Here is a 13,389-nt window from a genome sequence, read left to right on the forward strand (position 1 = left end):
CTTGGAGAATAGTTTTACTGTATCACTGAGAATGGAATAGAAAAAACCCATTCTCCAGGGCAGAAACAGTGGGTAATGAAATATTCCCAGAATGCAGGAAAAGGAACTTTGCTTGTGGCTCATTATAATGAAATTAAAATGAAAATCACTAAAGCCAAAGGAAAAATGATTTTCCCTGAAAAAGTGAATTTGCAAATATAGTAAGTCAATGGAACAAAGTGTGCAAACCAGAAAGTTTCATTAACTTAATTTCCATTTCATCAGAAAATTGTCTTCTCAATGTTGGATTCCAAAAACTGCTCCTATTTGGGCTGTTATGTCTGAACTCACATTGTACACACTATCTGCCAATGTTAAGTCCCTGAGACACATACCATGAGGGCTGGTCCAGCACCATCTTCTGGATAGAACATTCTCCCCCTGAGACCTGGTCTCATGTCTACCTCTCCCTCCCCCTTTTCCCATCCCACCCTAATGTGTTGAATGTGAAATTCAAGGATGGAATCTGAGAGAACCCCTTGGCTTCCTTCCTCCCTCTTACTTAAATATCCCAGCTATTGGAATTTACCAAACAGAAAATTCACTTGGTCTTCTGAATCAGAAAGGGCCCAAGGGATGTAAATGGAGCAAGAGCTTAAAGGCTTGCAGGAGCTTCTCAAACCTTGGGGACACTAACAGTCTCTAGTCCAAGAACTCTCTCAAGATTGCCTCAGTGTAAAAGATACTTTTATTCACACAACCAGAAAACTCCTAGCCTAAATGTTCTTGATAAAACTCTTCTTCAAGCCAAGAATCCCCTAACTAAAATCTAAATCATAGCTTCCAACATTCCCACTGCCCAGTGTGGTTTTATTTCTTGATAGAAAAGAGAAGGAAGGGGGAGTAGGATTTTCCTATTTGTACCCTTCCAGCTCAAGTTAGATCTCTTTCTCTTTTCATATTTCTCTAAAGATACTCAAGACTTTTTGCGTATGATCCATAGGATGAATGGGGTAGGGAGTAAGGGCCTACCCTTAAAATGTTTCTAATTTCTCTTTCCAGGATCAAGATATTTGAGGATGTCCAGAGGCTCATCCAGCCAAGTGATGTCATAAATAAAGTTGTCTTCAGTTTAGATGAGCCTTGGTAGGTGCTTTATGTTTCAACAGACTGGAAGATGTGGAGAATCCTGTCAATGGCATGGGAATGGGACTGTTCATGTTAGTAATCCACTCCTAGTCTAAGAATTGCATGATGAAAACTCAGGTTAAAGAGTCATAAGAGAAAGCTTATCTCTAAGAAATGTCCAACTGTGATCTGAAATAGTAATAACACATATATTGACATGTTTCCTATTTCATTACAGGCCTTTGCAAGACACTTCTGCCAGTTGTTTAAGGTTTTTCTCCAAGTTTGAGTCAGGAAATCTTCGCAAAGCTATCCAAGTGCGTGAGTAAGTGCAGTGGGTAGCTCCTCCCAGCTCAGGAGAGCGGACTGTAAGCACTTCTCCACTCCCTGTTCAGTGACCCGACATTGGTAGTCCAAAATCAGTGAGCCTAGCCATGAAAGGAATATTTGTACAATGAAACTGGCAAATGATACAAATAAAACTTCTCTTCCCAGATAGTAACTTGTTGAACCACTTACCAGCATACTACTTGGGGACTCTAGCTGATATCCTAGTTCCCCTAGAGGTGAAATATTTTGGAAACCTTATGTTTCAGACAAGGGGTCTATATTTGGGTGTGAGGGCACTTTGGGATGTTTGTTCTTACATTGATGTGAGGTTGGTTCTGTTGAAATGGAAGCTACATGAGGTCTCCTATATCTCTCTCTGTCTGTTGCTCCCACAGCTGTGTATGTAGGTGGCAAAAGCTATCCCTCATTTCAGGGAATGTGAGGTGCTATGTTCCTCTGCCAGGATCTACCACTGAGATCCTAATAATAGAAAAGGATTTAATAGTCAAGGAGAGTCTTGGGTTGTACAAATTAAAGAGAAGGAAATAATAAAAGAAAAATGGTTTCTAAGTATTTTCTAGTGGCAGAATGGACTACTATTCTCATTGTGCTATAATTGGGTTAACTAATGCGGTGTGGATTCTATTGATCATATACCATAATTCAAGATATATAATTCCTCTTCTATGGGTGAACTTATAAAGATAACAGTCCAGAACTGTCACTTCCATACTTGTCGTGGGCTTTGGAAATAGACTACCAACCTGGTTTCATTTCTTTTCAACTAAGAGACTTTGAATAACTATCCATGTCTTCATTTCCTCACCCTTAAAATGGGAACAATATTAGCACCCATTTCATAGGTGCTGTGCTTTTGAAACTGAACCTACTGATAACAAGAAGAAAGAAAAAAAATTAAAACAAAAACCCGAGTTCCCAAAGCCTGTGCCCAATATTGTAAGATAAAGATGATAACTATAACTTAATGGCCACTGAGATCCTGTGTTTTAGGTATGTCATCCAGAGACTGAGACTCATAGATTCTCAGTGTTGGAATTTACTGTAAAGGCCTTATAGATAGATAATCCTTCAAACTTGTTTCTGACTTTTTAGGTTTGAGTATGATTTGTTGCTCAATGCTGATGTGAGTGGTACCCAGCACCAGCAGTGGTTCTACTTCAAGGTCAGCGGAATGAGGGTTGCTGTCCCTTACCGTTTCAACATTATCAACTGTGAGAAGCCCAACAGCCAGTTTAATTATGGTATGAGCTCTTTGGGAATAGGCTTTCCTGGGTAACAACCGAGAATGATGTCGCTTGCTGAGTGTTTGGAGTGTTTGAAACCCTCCTGGGCATTTCTCATTTCAGTTGCTATGGTTTTCAACTCCATTAGTTCTGCTTAGTTCCTTCATAAGCATTCTCTTTCTTAACTAAGACTCTCATATTGCTCATTCCAGAAGTCCTGCTTGGGTTCCTAGATAGTTTGAGGTTGGACCTACCCATTTGGATTGCCAGAGATGGCAAGCCTATGGCCCATTAATACTATGGTGGTATCATAGTATCACATAATATCCAATGCTTTCTGGGACCCCTACCCTACATTGAGCTTTTGACATCGCCAGATGCTTTCATTAATTCCTCTCTCCATTTCCTATACCCCACAGTAATAAATGTATTGGCCTACTTTCCAAAAGAGTGAATAACGGCAAAATCCAATTGGATAAAGTGTGGTAATTTACACTCTTAGACACCTATGGAGAAAGTTTAAATTCTACTAAATGCCTGTAGGCATTTTGGAGGAGATATTTTCTGGGGAAGGTGGCAGAGTTGAGAGTTCTAGGACTCAACCCTCCTACCTAAACAACTATTAAACAGGCAGACACTGCCTGAAACAATCATTTTGAGACTCCAGAGGCCGGAATAACATTGAAAAGCATCCAGGAAAGAGTGGGAGAAAGCAGAAGATAAATTATTATAAAGCACTGTAAAATTCTCTCTCTGTTGGTGGCTACAGGCACCCATGCCCCACTCTTGTGTCAGGCCACTGTGGGGGCCAGTCCATGGCTAGCTGCTATTGACAGAAAGGGACAAAAAAAATCCTCTTACTCAAGAACAGGGGTGAGCATGGCTGATCACTGATCATGGATTTTGATTAGTAAATTTTGATTGCTGGATCCCTGCTCTGAGGGCAGCTACTATTTCAAATTATTCTGGACAAAGACAATGGTAACCATTTGTGGTAGTTAGATTCAGTTGTCAACTTGGCCAGGTGAAGGTGCCTAATTATGTTGCTGTGGACATGAGCCAATGATATGTGAACCTCATCTGTTGCTCATTACATCTGTGGTCAACTAGGAGGCATGCCTGCTGCAATGAATCATGTTTGATTAAATTGGCTGGTGCTTAAATGAGCGAGCTCAGCATAGCACAGCCCAAGCAGCCCAGCATACCTCATCTCAGCACTTGCAGTTCAGCATAGGCCTTTGGAGATGCAGAAAGAAAATACCCCGGGGAAAGTTGTTGGAACCCAGAGGCCTGGAGAGAAGGCCAGCAGAGATCACCTTGTGCCTTCCCACATAAGAAAGAACCTCAGATGAAAGTTAGCTGCCTTTCCTCTGAAGAACTAATGAAATAAATCCCCTTTTATTAAAAGCCAGTCTGTCTCTGGTGTGTTGCATTCTGGCAGCTAGCAAACTAGAACACCATTGTTTCAACACTCGCTAGGCAGGGACAGAGGTAGAGGAGATTTAAAGACTCAGCACTTCCTCATGGCTACAGAGAACAGTTAGCTGAAGGACTGTGTTTGCTGGGCAGGCCAGGAAAGTTCAGCTTTGGGGAGCCACCAGAGAAACTTTTAGCACCCTTGCTGATCCCCTCACCAGGGCACTTTGGAGTCAGTATACACCCCCTTCCAGGGTCTCTGGCCTAATTTTCACTGGGAAAGACTGACCTGGAACTTCTCTGAGGTGATCCTTCTCCCAGAATTTGTGCTTCAGGACAGAAAAAGCAGAGTGAGAAGACAGTGTGAAAAACTAGAGGGGCAGACAGTCTGAGACAAAGGCCTGCCAGCATTGAGTACCTGAGAGAGGGAAGTCTGTCTCCTGGGAAAAAGAAGGGACAATGAAAATCCATAAACAGCAGAGCTCTAAAACAACTAACAAGCAAAAGCCCAGAAAAAGACAGAGGACCAGAAAGACAGGGTAAACTGTGTAAACTGTATTTACCTTGGGCAGACCTTCCTGGTAGGAGGGCTGAAGCGGAAGAAAATTTCTGTCTTTTCATCAGTGGATTACAAAATCCAGAAACAGACATCCCAGGGAATAAATTCAAGAGTTAAAGTTTTAAAATATTAAAATGTACAGTATGCAACAAAAGAGTATAAGACAAACAAAGGAACAGTAAATATTGGCCCATCCAAAGAAAGAGGATAAGAATACAGAAAACACCAATGAAATAGATGAGAATGTGGACATACCAAACAAAGCCATTTAAAAATAATCTTGAAAATGGTCAAGGATATTGAGGGAAGTACACAGAAGGAACTAAAGGATACCAGGACAACAATGAATGAGCAATATGACAGTCTTAGTCTTAGAAATAGAATGCTTTTAAAGGAACCAAGCAGAATGAATGGAGTTGAAAACCATATTAACTGAAACAAGAAATGCCTAGGAGGGTTTCAAGAGAAGATTGGAGCTGGCAGAAGAAAGAATCAGTGAGTCAGGCTGAGGAGCAGAAAGGAAAAAGAAATATTAAAAGTGAAAATAGCCTGAATCTCTAAGATACCATTAAGTGCACCAATATATAGATTATGAGAGTCCAAGAAAGAAAAGAAAGAGAGACAGGTGAAGAAGAAGTAGTCAAAGAAACAATGGCAGAAAGATTCCCAAACTTAGCAAAAGACATGAATATTGCATTCAAAAAGCTCAAAGAATATCAAACAGGATAAACATGAAGGAAAACATACCCTCTCATATATTGATTACACTGTCAAATGCAAAAGACAAGGTGAAAATTCTGAAAGCTGCAAGAGAAAAGCAACAAGTTATGTACTCTAATTGGAATTCCAATTAGATAGAGTGTTGATTTCTTATCAGAAACCATGGAGACAAGAAGGCAATAGGTTGCAATAAAGTGTTAAAGGAAAATAACTGACAGCTAAGAATATTATATGAAACTCTCAAAAATGAGGGTGAGATTAAGACATTCTTGGATAAACAAAAGCTGAGGAAGTTTGTCACCATTATATCTGCCCTACAAGCAATGTTGAAGGGAGTTCTTCAGAGTTCTTCAGACTGAAAGGAAAGGACACAAGACAAACAAGCATAAAGGAATAAAGACCTGCAGTAAAGGCAACCATTTGGTAGTTATAAATTACATACATACATACATACATACATAGAGTTTGGTATGTAACTCTACTCTTTACTTCCTTCAGGTGCTAAGATGCAAATACATAAAAAGTAATGATATGTATAAAGCTATAAGTGGTAACAAGTACAAAAAAATGATGGGGGAACATAGGCTATAGGAAAATATATATGAAAACTATTGAAGTTAAATTGGTATCAAGTGATATATGGTTGTTATATATTTAGGATGTTAAATTTTAACCCCGCGGTAACCACAACGAAAATAGATGAAAAATATCTATAGGCAATCAAAATGGTATAACACAAAAAAACAAATAGATATAAAAATAGACTTTAACAGAAGTGAGGGATAAAAATGGTGTTAAGACTTACAAAGGCCAAATAGCAAAATGGTAGAAAAAGTCCTATATTGCTAGTAGTGACTTAAAATACAAATGGATTACTCTCTCCAGTCAAAAGGCAGAGATTGGCAGAATGGATAAAAAGCATGACCCAATTCTATGCTTTCTGCAAAAGACACATCTTAAAATCAAACATACAGGGGTGTGAGCATAGTTCAGTGGTAGAATTCTTGCCTGCCATGTGTGAGATCAGGGTTTGATTCCCAGCCCACGCACTTCCCAAAACAAACAAACAAAGGAACCAACAAAAACAAACAAATAAACAAAAAATTCAACAAATGGTGCTGCAATAACAGGTTACTCACATGGAAAAAGAATGAAATGTGACCCTGCCATACAGCATCCAAAAAAAAAAAAAGAAAAGAAAAGAAAAATCAAACTTGCAAGTAGGTTGAGGGTAAAAGTATGGGAAAAAATATACCATGTAAATAGTAAGCAAAGAGGGCTGGGGTGGCTATACTAATAAAATAATAAAAGTCTAATAAAATACACTTTAAGTAAAAACAGTTATGAATAACACAGATGGTCGTTACATACTGATAAAGGGAGCAATTCAACAAGAAGGTGTAACAAATATAAAAATATATATGTACCTAAATAGCAGAGCCTCAAAATATATGAAGCAAATACAGATTTGAAGGAAGAAAGTGATGGTTCTGCATTAATTAAAGTCTCCTGCACACTACTCTCAGTAATGGATAGAACATCTGGCCAGAAGATTAGTAAGTACAGGACTTGAATGATATGCTGAACCAATTAGACCTAACAGAAATATATAGAACACTGCATCTAATGAAAACAGAATAAACATTTTTCTTGAGTGCACATGGATCATTCTCCAGAATAGATCATATTGTTGGGTCACAAAACAAGTTTCAATAAATTAAAAAATATTGAACTCATACAAGGTATATTCTCTGACCACAGTGGAATGAAGCTAGAAATAAATAACAGAGGGAGAAGTGGAACATTCACAAATATATGGAAATTAAACAACCTATTCTTAAACAATGGGTTAAAGAGAAAACCAGAAGTGAAATTAGGAAGTATCTTGTGGTGAATGAAAATGAAAATATTCAAGAAATTAGGCAAGGAAACATACCAAAACTTATGGGATGTAGCAAAGGCAGTGTTGGGAGGGAAACTTATAGCTCTACATGCTTACATTAAAGAAAATAAAGATTCAAATCAGAGGACTAAAGTCAAAACTAGAAGAACTATAAAAAGAAGATCAAAGTAAACCCAAAGTGAGCAGAAGGAAGGAAACAAAAATCAGAGTGGAGATAAACAATAAAAAAAAAAAGCAACAATAGAAACAATCAACAAAACCAAAATTTGGTTCTTCATGGCCTTCATATCTTTAGAAAACATACAGCAACTCTCATTGAGAAAGCAATTTCAATTTAGCTGTTAATTTATTTAAAAAATTTTTTAGCACCAGAGACAACAGTTTTACTAATTTCTCTCTTTTCCTTTCTAAAGCCTATAATGGCATATGAATATCAAACCATAGTTTGAGTTTTGATACTAGTGAGTTGTATAGAAGTGGATCATTTTTAGTTATATGTAGATTAAAAATTAATATTCACTGAACACATTAAATGTTGAGAATTTGCTTGAAAAAAAAATTTGGTTCTTCAAAAAGATCAATAAAATCAACAAACATTTAGCTAGACTGACAAGAAGAGAGAAGACACAGATAACTAAAATCAGAAATGAAAAAGGAGCCATTGTTACCGACCTTGCAGAAATAAAAAGGACTGTAAGAGGATACTATGAACAACTGTATACCAATAAATTAGGTAATCTAGAAAAATGCAAAGATTCTTAGAAACACAAAAACTACGTACCTCGACTCAAGAAGAAATAGATGATCTCAACAAAGCAATTACTAGTAGAAATTGAATCAGTACCACCCCCCCCCCCAAAAGCCTAGGATCAAGCATTCCAAGAAGATTTAATTCCAGTTCTCCTCAAACTCTTCTAAAAAATTGAATAGAAGGGAAGATTTCCTAACTCATTTTCCAAGGCCAACATCACCCTCATACCAAAGCCACAAGAAACCACAGGAAAAGAAAACTACAGACCAATATCTGTTATGAATATAGATGCAAAAATTATCAACAACAATACTAGCGAACTGAATCCAAAAGCATATGAAAAGAATTATACACCATGATCAAGTGGGATTTATCCCTGGTATGCAAGGCTGGCTTGGCATAAGAAAATAAATTAATGTAATATACCACATTAATAAAATGAAGGGAAAAACCCACATACTCAACTCTATTGATACAGGAAAGGCATTTGATAAATACAGCATCCTTTTTTTTTAATAAACACACTTAGGGCATTAGGAATAGAAGCAAACTACTTCAACATGATAAAGGGCATATATGAAAAGCCCACAGCTAATATCCTACTTAAGACTAAGGACTGAAACTTTCCTTCTGAGATCAGGGACAAAACAAGGATGCCCATTGTCATCACTGTTATTCCACATTGTACTGGAAGTTCTTGCTGGAGCAATTAAGCAAGAAGACAAAATAAAAGGCATTGAAGTTGGAAAGGAAGAAATAAAACTTTCCCTATTTGCAGATGATATGATACTATATACATAGAATCCTGAAATACCCACAATGAAGCTCCTAGAGCTAATAAATGGATTCAGCAAAGTGTTGGGGTACTGAAAAATCAGTAGTGTCTCTGTACACAAGGAATGAACAATTGGAAGAAGAAATTAAGGAAAAAATCCATTCACAATAGAAACTAAAAGAATCAAATAAGTAGGAATAAATCTAACCAAGAACGTAAAGGACTTGAACATAGAAAACTACAAAACATTGCTAAAAGAAATGGAAGAAGACCTAAATAAATGGAAGGATATTCCATGTTCATGGATTGGAAGCCTAAATTAAGATGTCATTACTATCCAAAAAATTTATAGATTCAATGCAATCCAAATAAAAATTCCAACAGCCTTCTTTGCAGAAATGGAAAAGCTAATCATCAAATGTATATAGAAGAGTAAGGGACCCTGAATAACTAAAGCCACTTTGTAAAAGAAGAATGAAGTTGGAGGACTTAAACTTCCCAATCGTAAAACTTATTACAAAAGCCACAGTAATCAAAATGGCATGGTACTGGCACAAGGACAGACATATAGTCCAAATAGAATATAATTCTAATAGAATAGAATTCTTATAGAATAGAATTGAAAGCTCAGAAATCAAACCTCACATTTAGGCCAGCTGATTTTTGGCAAGGTGGTAAAGACCATTGTATTGGGGAAAAGTAATCTCTTTAACAAACAGTGCTGGGAAAACTGGATCTCCATTTGCAAAAATAAGAAGGACCTCTACCGCATACTATATACAAAAATCATCTCCAAATTGATCAAAGACCTTAAGATAAACTCTGAACTATCAAAATTAAAATCTTTTCTTTCTCAAAGGAGTAATGACAACCTACACAATGGAAGAAAATATTTTGAAACCACATATCCGATAAAGGTTTAACATCCAGAATATAGCAAAAAATCCTTCAATTTAAAAACAAAAAGACTAACAACCCAATTTAAAAATGACAAAAGACTTGAACTTGAAGGAACATCTCTCCAAAGAAAATATGCAAATGACCAGAAAGCACGGAAAAGATTCTCAGTAACATTAGTCATCAGAGAAATGCAAATCAAAACCACAAAGAGAGGGTGGGCCAAGGTGGCTCAGCAGGCGGAGCTCTCACCTGTCATGGGGAAACCTGGGTTTGATTCCTGGTGCCTGCTCATGCAAAACAACAACAACAACAAAAAAACACCACAATGAGATAGCATTTCATACCCATTAGAAGGGCTGCTATTAAAAAAAAATAGAGAATACACATTTTAGAGAGGATGTGAAGAAATAAGAACAAGCCTATGGTGACAGTGTAAAATGGTGCAGCTGCTGTGGAAGACAGTTTGGCAGTTCCTCAGAAAGCTAAGTATAAAACTATCATATGACTTGGCAATCTCACTACTAGGCATATTCCCAAAAGAAATGAAAGCAGGGACTCAAACAGATATTTTCACACTAATGTTCATAGCAGCATTATTCACAATTGACAAAAGATAGAAGCGACCCAAGTGTCCATCAACTGAAGAACGGATAAACAAAATGTGGTATATCCATACAATAAAATATTATTCAGCCTTAAAAAGGAAGTTCTGATACATGCTACAACATGGATGAAACTTGAATATATCAAGTCAAGTGGTATAAGCCAGATGGAAGGACAAATATTGTATGATCTCACTGTTTTTGAAACAATTAGAATAAGCAAACTCATAGAGTCAGAATCTAGAATATAGGTTACCAGGGAATAGGTTGGAAATAGGGACTGGGGAGTTAAGCTTTAAAATGTATAGGGTTCCTATTTGGAATGAAGGAAATATTTTGGTAATGGATGGTAGTGATGGTTGGTAGCACAACATTGTTAATGCAGTTAACAGCATGAAATATTTCATTTCTGAATAAGATTAAAAAGGTAAATCTTAGATTGTATACATGATAGCAGAATAAAATTTTTTAAAAAGTCCATGAAACTATACTACACAATGAAGCCTCAGTTAAATCATGAACTTTTATTAATCATAGAATTATAAAAATGTGCTAGCATCAATTGTAACAAATATTCCACACCAGTGCAAGGTGTTGGTGGTAGGGTGGTATATGGGAATTCTGTATTTTATGCATGATTGTTCTGTAAACCCGCAACTTCTCTAATAATAATAATAATAATAATAATAATAAGATAAAGACTGACTGGTTGCCTGTATTAATTTTGGACATCTCTGAGTTGAAAATTCTGGGTGCTTTGCTGGCTCATACAATAATTTATTGAGTGGCTTTGATAAGGAGTGAGTACTTCCTGGTCTCTAGGTCTGACTATAGGATACTCCTATTTTGTACTGATTTTATTGATGCTCAATGTTACAGAAAGAGAAAATATGAACCTTGAATCTTGTGTTAGTTTTGTATGGTTGCTATGACAAATTACCACAAACTTGATGGCAAAATTTATTTTCTTACAGTTGTAGAGTTCAGAAGTCCATAATCAATTTCACTGGGCTTAAGTCAAGGTGTTGGCAGGGGTGTGCTCCCTGTGGAAGCTCTAAAAGAGAACCCACTTCCTTGTGTTTTCTAACTCTTAGACCTGCACTCCTTGCATTTCTTGCTTTATAACCCATTCTTCCATTTTCAAAGCTAGTCCTATAGCATCTTGAAATCCCCTCTGTTCCCTTTACATTACCTTCTCCTCTGTAGTCAAATCATCCTCTCAGTCCCTGCTATAATGACACTTGTGATTGCTTTTAGGATAATCTAGGATAATCTCCCCATGTCAAGATCCTTAATCTAATTCCATCTCTAAAGTCTCTTTTGCCATATATACTAACATTTACAGGTGTCGTGGATTAGGACTTCAGTAGCTTTAGGGGCCGTTATTCAACCTTCGATGACTCTCTTCACCCTTTTCTCTTTTCCTCATGGATAATGTTCTGCCTATATTTTATGTAGGGATGCAACCAATCATGTATTCTGTGAAGGAGGCTCTTCTTGGCAGACCCACATGGCTACGGACGGGCTGCGAAATCTGTTATTACAAGTAAGTGAGCACATAGTTAGTTTCCTTTTTCTACCCTTTCATTCTCTCTCAATTATGTGCTTTTCCATGTTGAGAAAATAAACTTCAGCAACCTATGTTTGTCTGGTACACTTTTTTTCACTCCCTCCCAATGGCAAATACCCTGCCCTTCAGAGATACAAGCATCTATTTCAGATGGCACCCACGTAGACCTCAAGGTTTGAATATTTTCTGAATTGTTGAAAAATTGTCTATCTTCATTTAAGTAGTTTAACCCTTTAGACCTTGTTGTTGGATATTTGAGATTGTTCAAAGCTCAACCTGTGATGAAATACAGTAAGCTTAGTTCTTCACCTATTTCCACTGGTCCCACTGAACTTTTGTAAGATTTTGCTATTCTTCTAAAGAATAAAATGAAAATTCTATCAAGGTCTGTATCCTAATACATTAAGGGCGTGTTCTAGCCTAGCTCTCAAAGAGCTCAGGTTGATGCAACCTTAAGACCAAAGAATATACTAAGCAAAGACTTAAACATGCATTTTATTGGAACTTACAAACAGGAGAAGATTCTTCCCAATGGCAGCTGTTTGGGAAATGGAAGTTAATGCTCCGCAAAGGGCTCAGAGTGCAAGGGTTTAGGACAAGGGGGTGAGAACAGAGTTTCAGTAGGGTCTCATGACATAGGGATTTGGAGGTTTGTATCAATAGTGATGAAGGGAGGGGAGTTTTAATGTCTTGTTTTCAGTACCATCTGTACATTCTTCCCACCTCCGCAAGGAGATGTGATAATCTTTAATTTCTGTCCTGGTCATTGCAGAATAAATTACGTGCAGTAACTTATTCTCATTATATAAGGGACTCCTGAGCCCTAGGTCTCCACAATTCAACCCCATGACAATAGGGCAGACATTGCATCCATATTTCACAACAGCAGTATAAGAGACTATACAACACTAGGAGTTCCCCACACAGAGATAACAACCCCACAAAGAGATGCCGCCATGTCCAAGAGTGGAATTAAGCCATTTAAACAAGGGGTTTAAGATTCTTTTCCAGATTATCTGATGCCTTGAATTCTGCCAGGCCATCAGGGTATTCTACATAGTCCAATTTGCAGGGGTCACAGTCCAAGGAAGGCCGGTAATACGTGAAGATGGCAAGTCCATGCAAACCCAACATTGGGTTCAATTGTGGGCATAAGTTACCACTGAAACCCTTTGTAAGAAGGTGTTTGTTAGGGCACTGTGAGCAAAAAGAAAGATGTTAATAGGGAGCAATAGGGGTCTAACAATGTACATGCTAGAGTTCCATTGGCTGACAACAAGGTACCAGGCATAGGAACATTATGGGAAGGTTTTAAATACCAGATATTCTCCCCTTGCAAATTTTGAGAATCCTCGACCATGACATCAGTCATTAGTCTGGGCATAAGAAGGGTTCATATAGTCATGCATAAGGTTCCTATGGGAATAGGAGGCCTTGGATTGGTGGTAAAAATTTTGACAGGCATTTTTTTGTGTGTTGGATTATAGTATATTGGGTGCCCCCTATTCCCTA

At 37.5% G+C, this 13,389-nt stretch overlaps 1 protein-coding gene across 4 annotated transcripts in view; it reads left to right on the forward strand.

The window, feature by feature from the left end:
* AGBL1 (AGBL carboxypeptidase 1) overlaps nucleotides 1–13,389 on the forward strand; it is an 872,209-nt gene that overhangs the window by 145,965 nt on the left and 712,855 nt on the right. For all 4 annotated transcript variants that reach the window (XM_077124136.1, XM_077124138.1, XM_077124137.1 and 1 more), the window contains 4 exons: nucleotides 1,042–1,125; nucleotides 1,346–1,432; nucleotides 2,551–2,699; nucleotides 11,766–11,853. In XM_077124136.1, the coding sequence (XP_076980251.1) occupies nucleotides 1,042–1,125; nucleotides 1,346–1,432; nucleotides 2,551–2,699; nucleotides 11,766–11,853 (408 nt within the window). The remainder of the gene's footprint in view (nucleotides 1–1,041; nucleotides 1,126–1,345; nucleotides 1,433–2,550; nucleotides 2,700–11,765; nucleotides 11,854–13,389) is intronic.

This window comes from Tamandua tetradactyla, chromosome 12, assembly GCF_023851605.1.
Source record: "Tamandua tetradactyla isolate mTamTet1 chromosome 12, mTamTet1.pri, whole genome shotgun sequence".
Taxonomy (NCBI): Eukaryota; Metazoa; Chordata; class Mammalia; order Pilosa; family Myrmecophagidae; genus Tamandua; species Tamandua tetradactyla.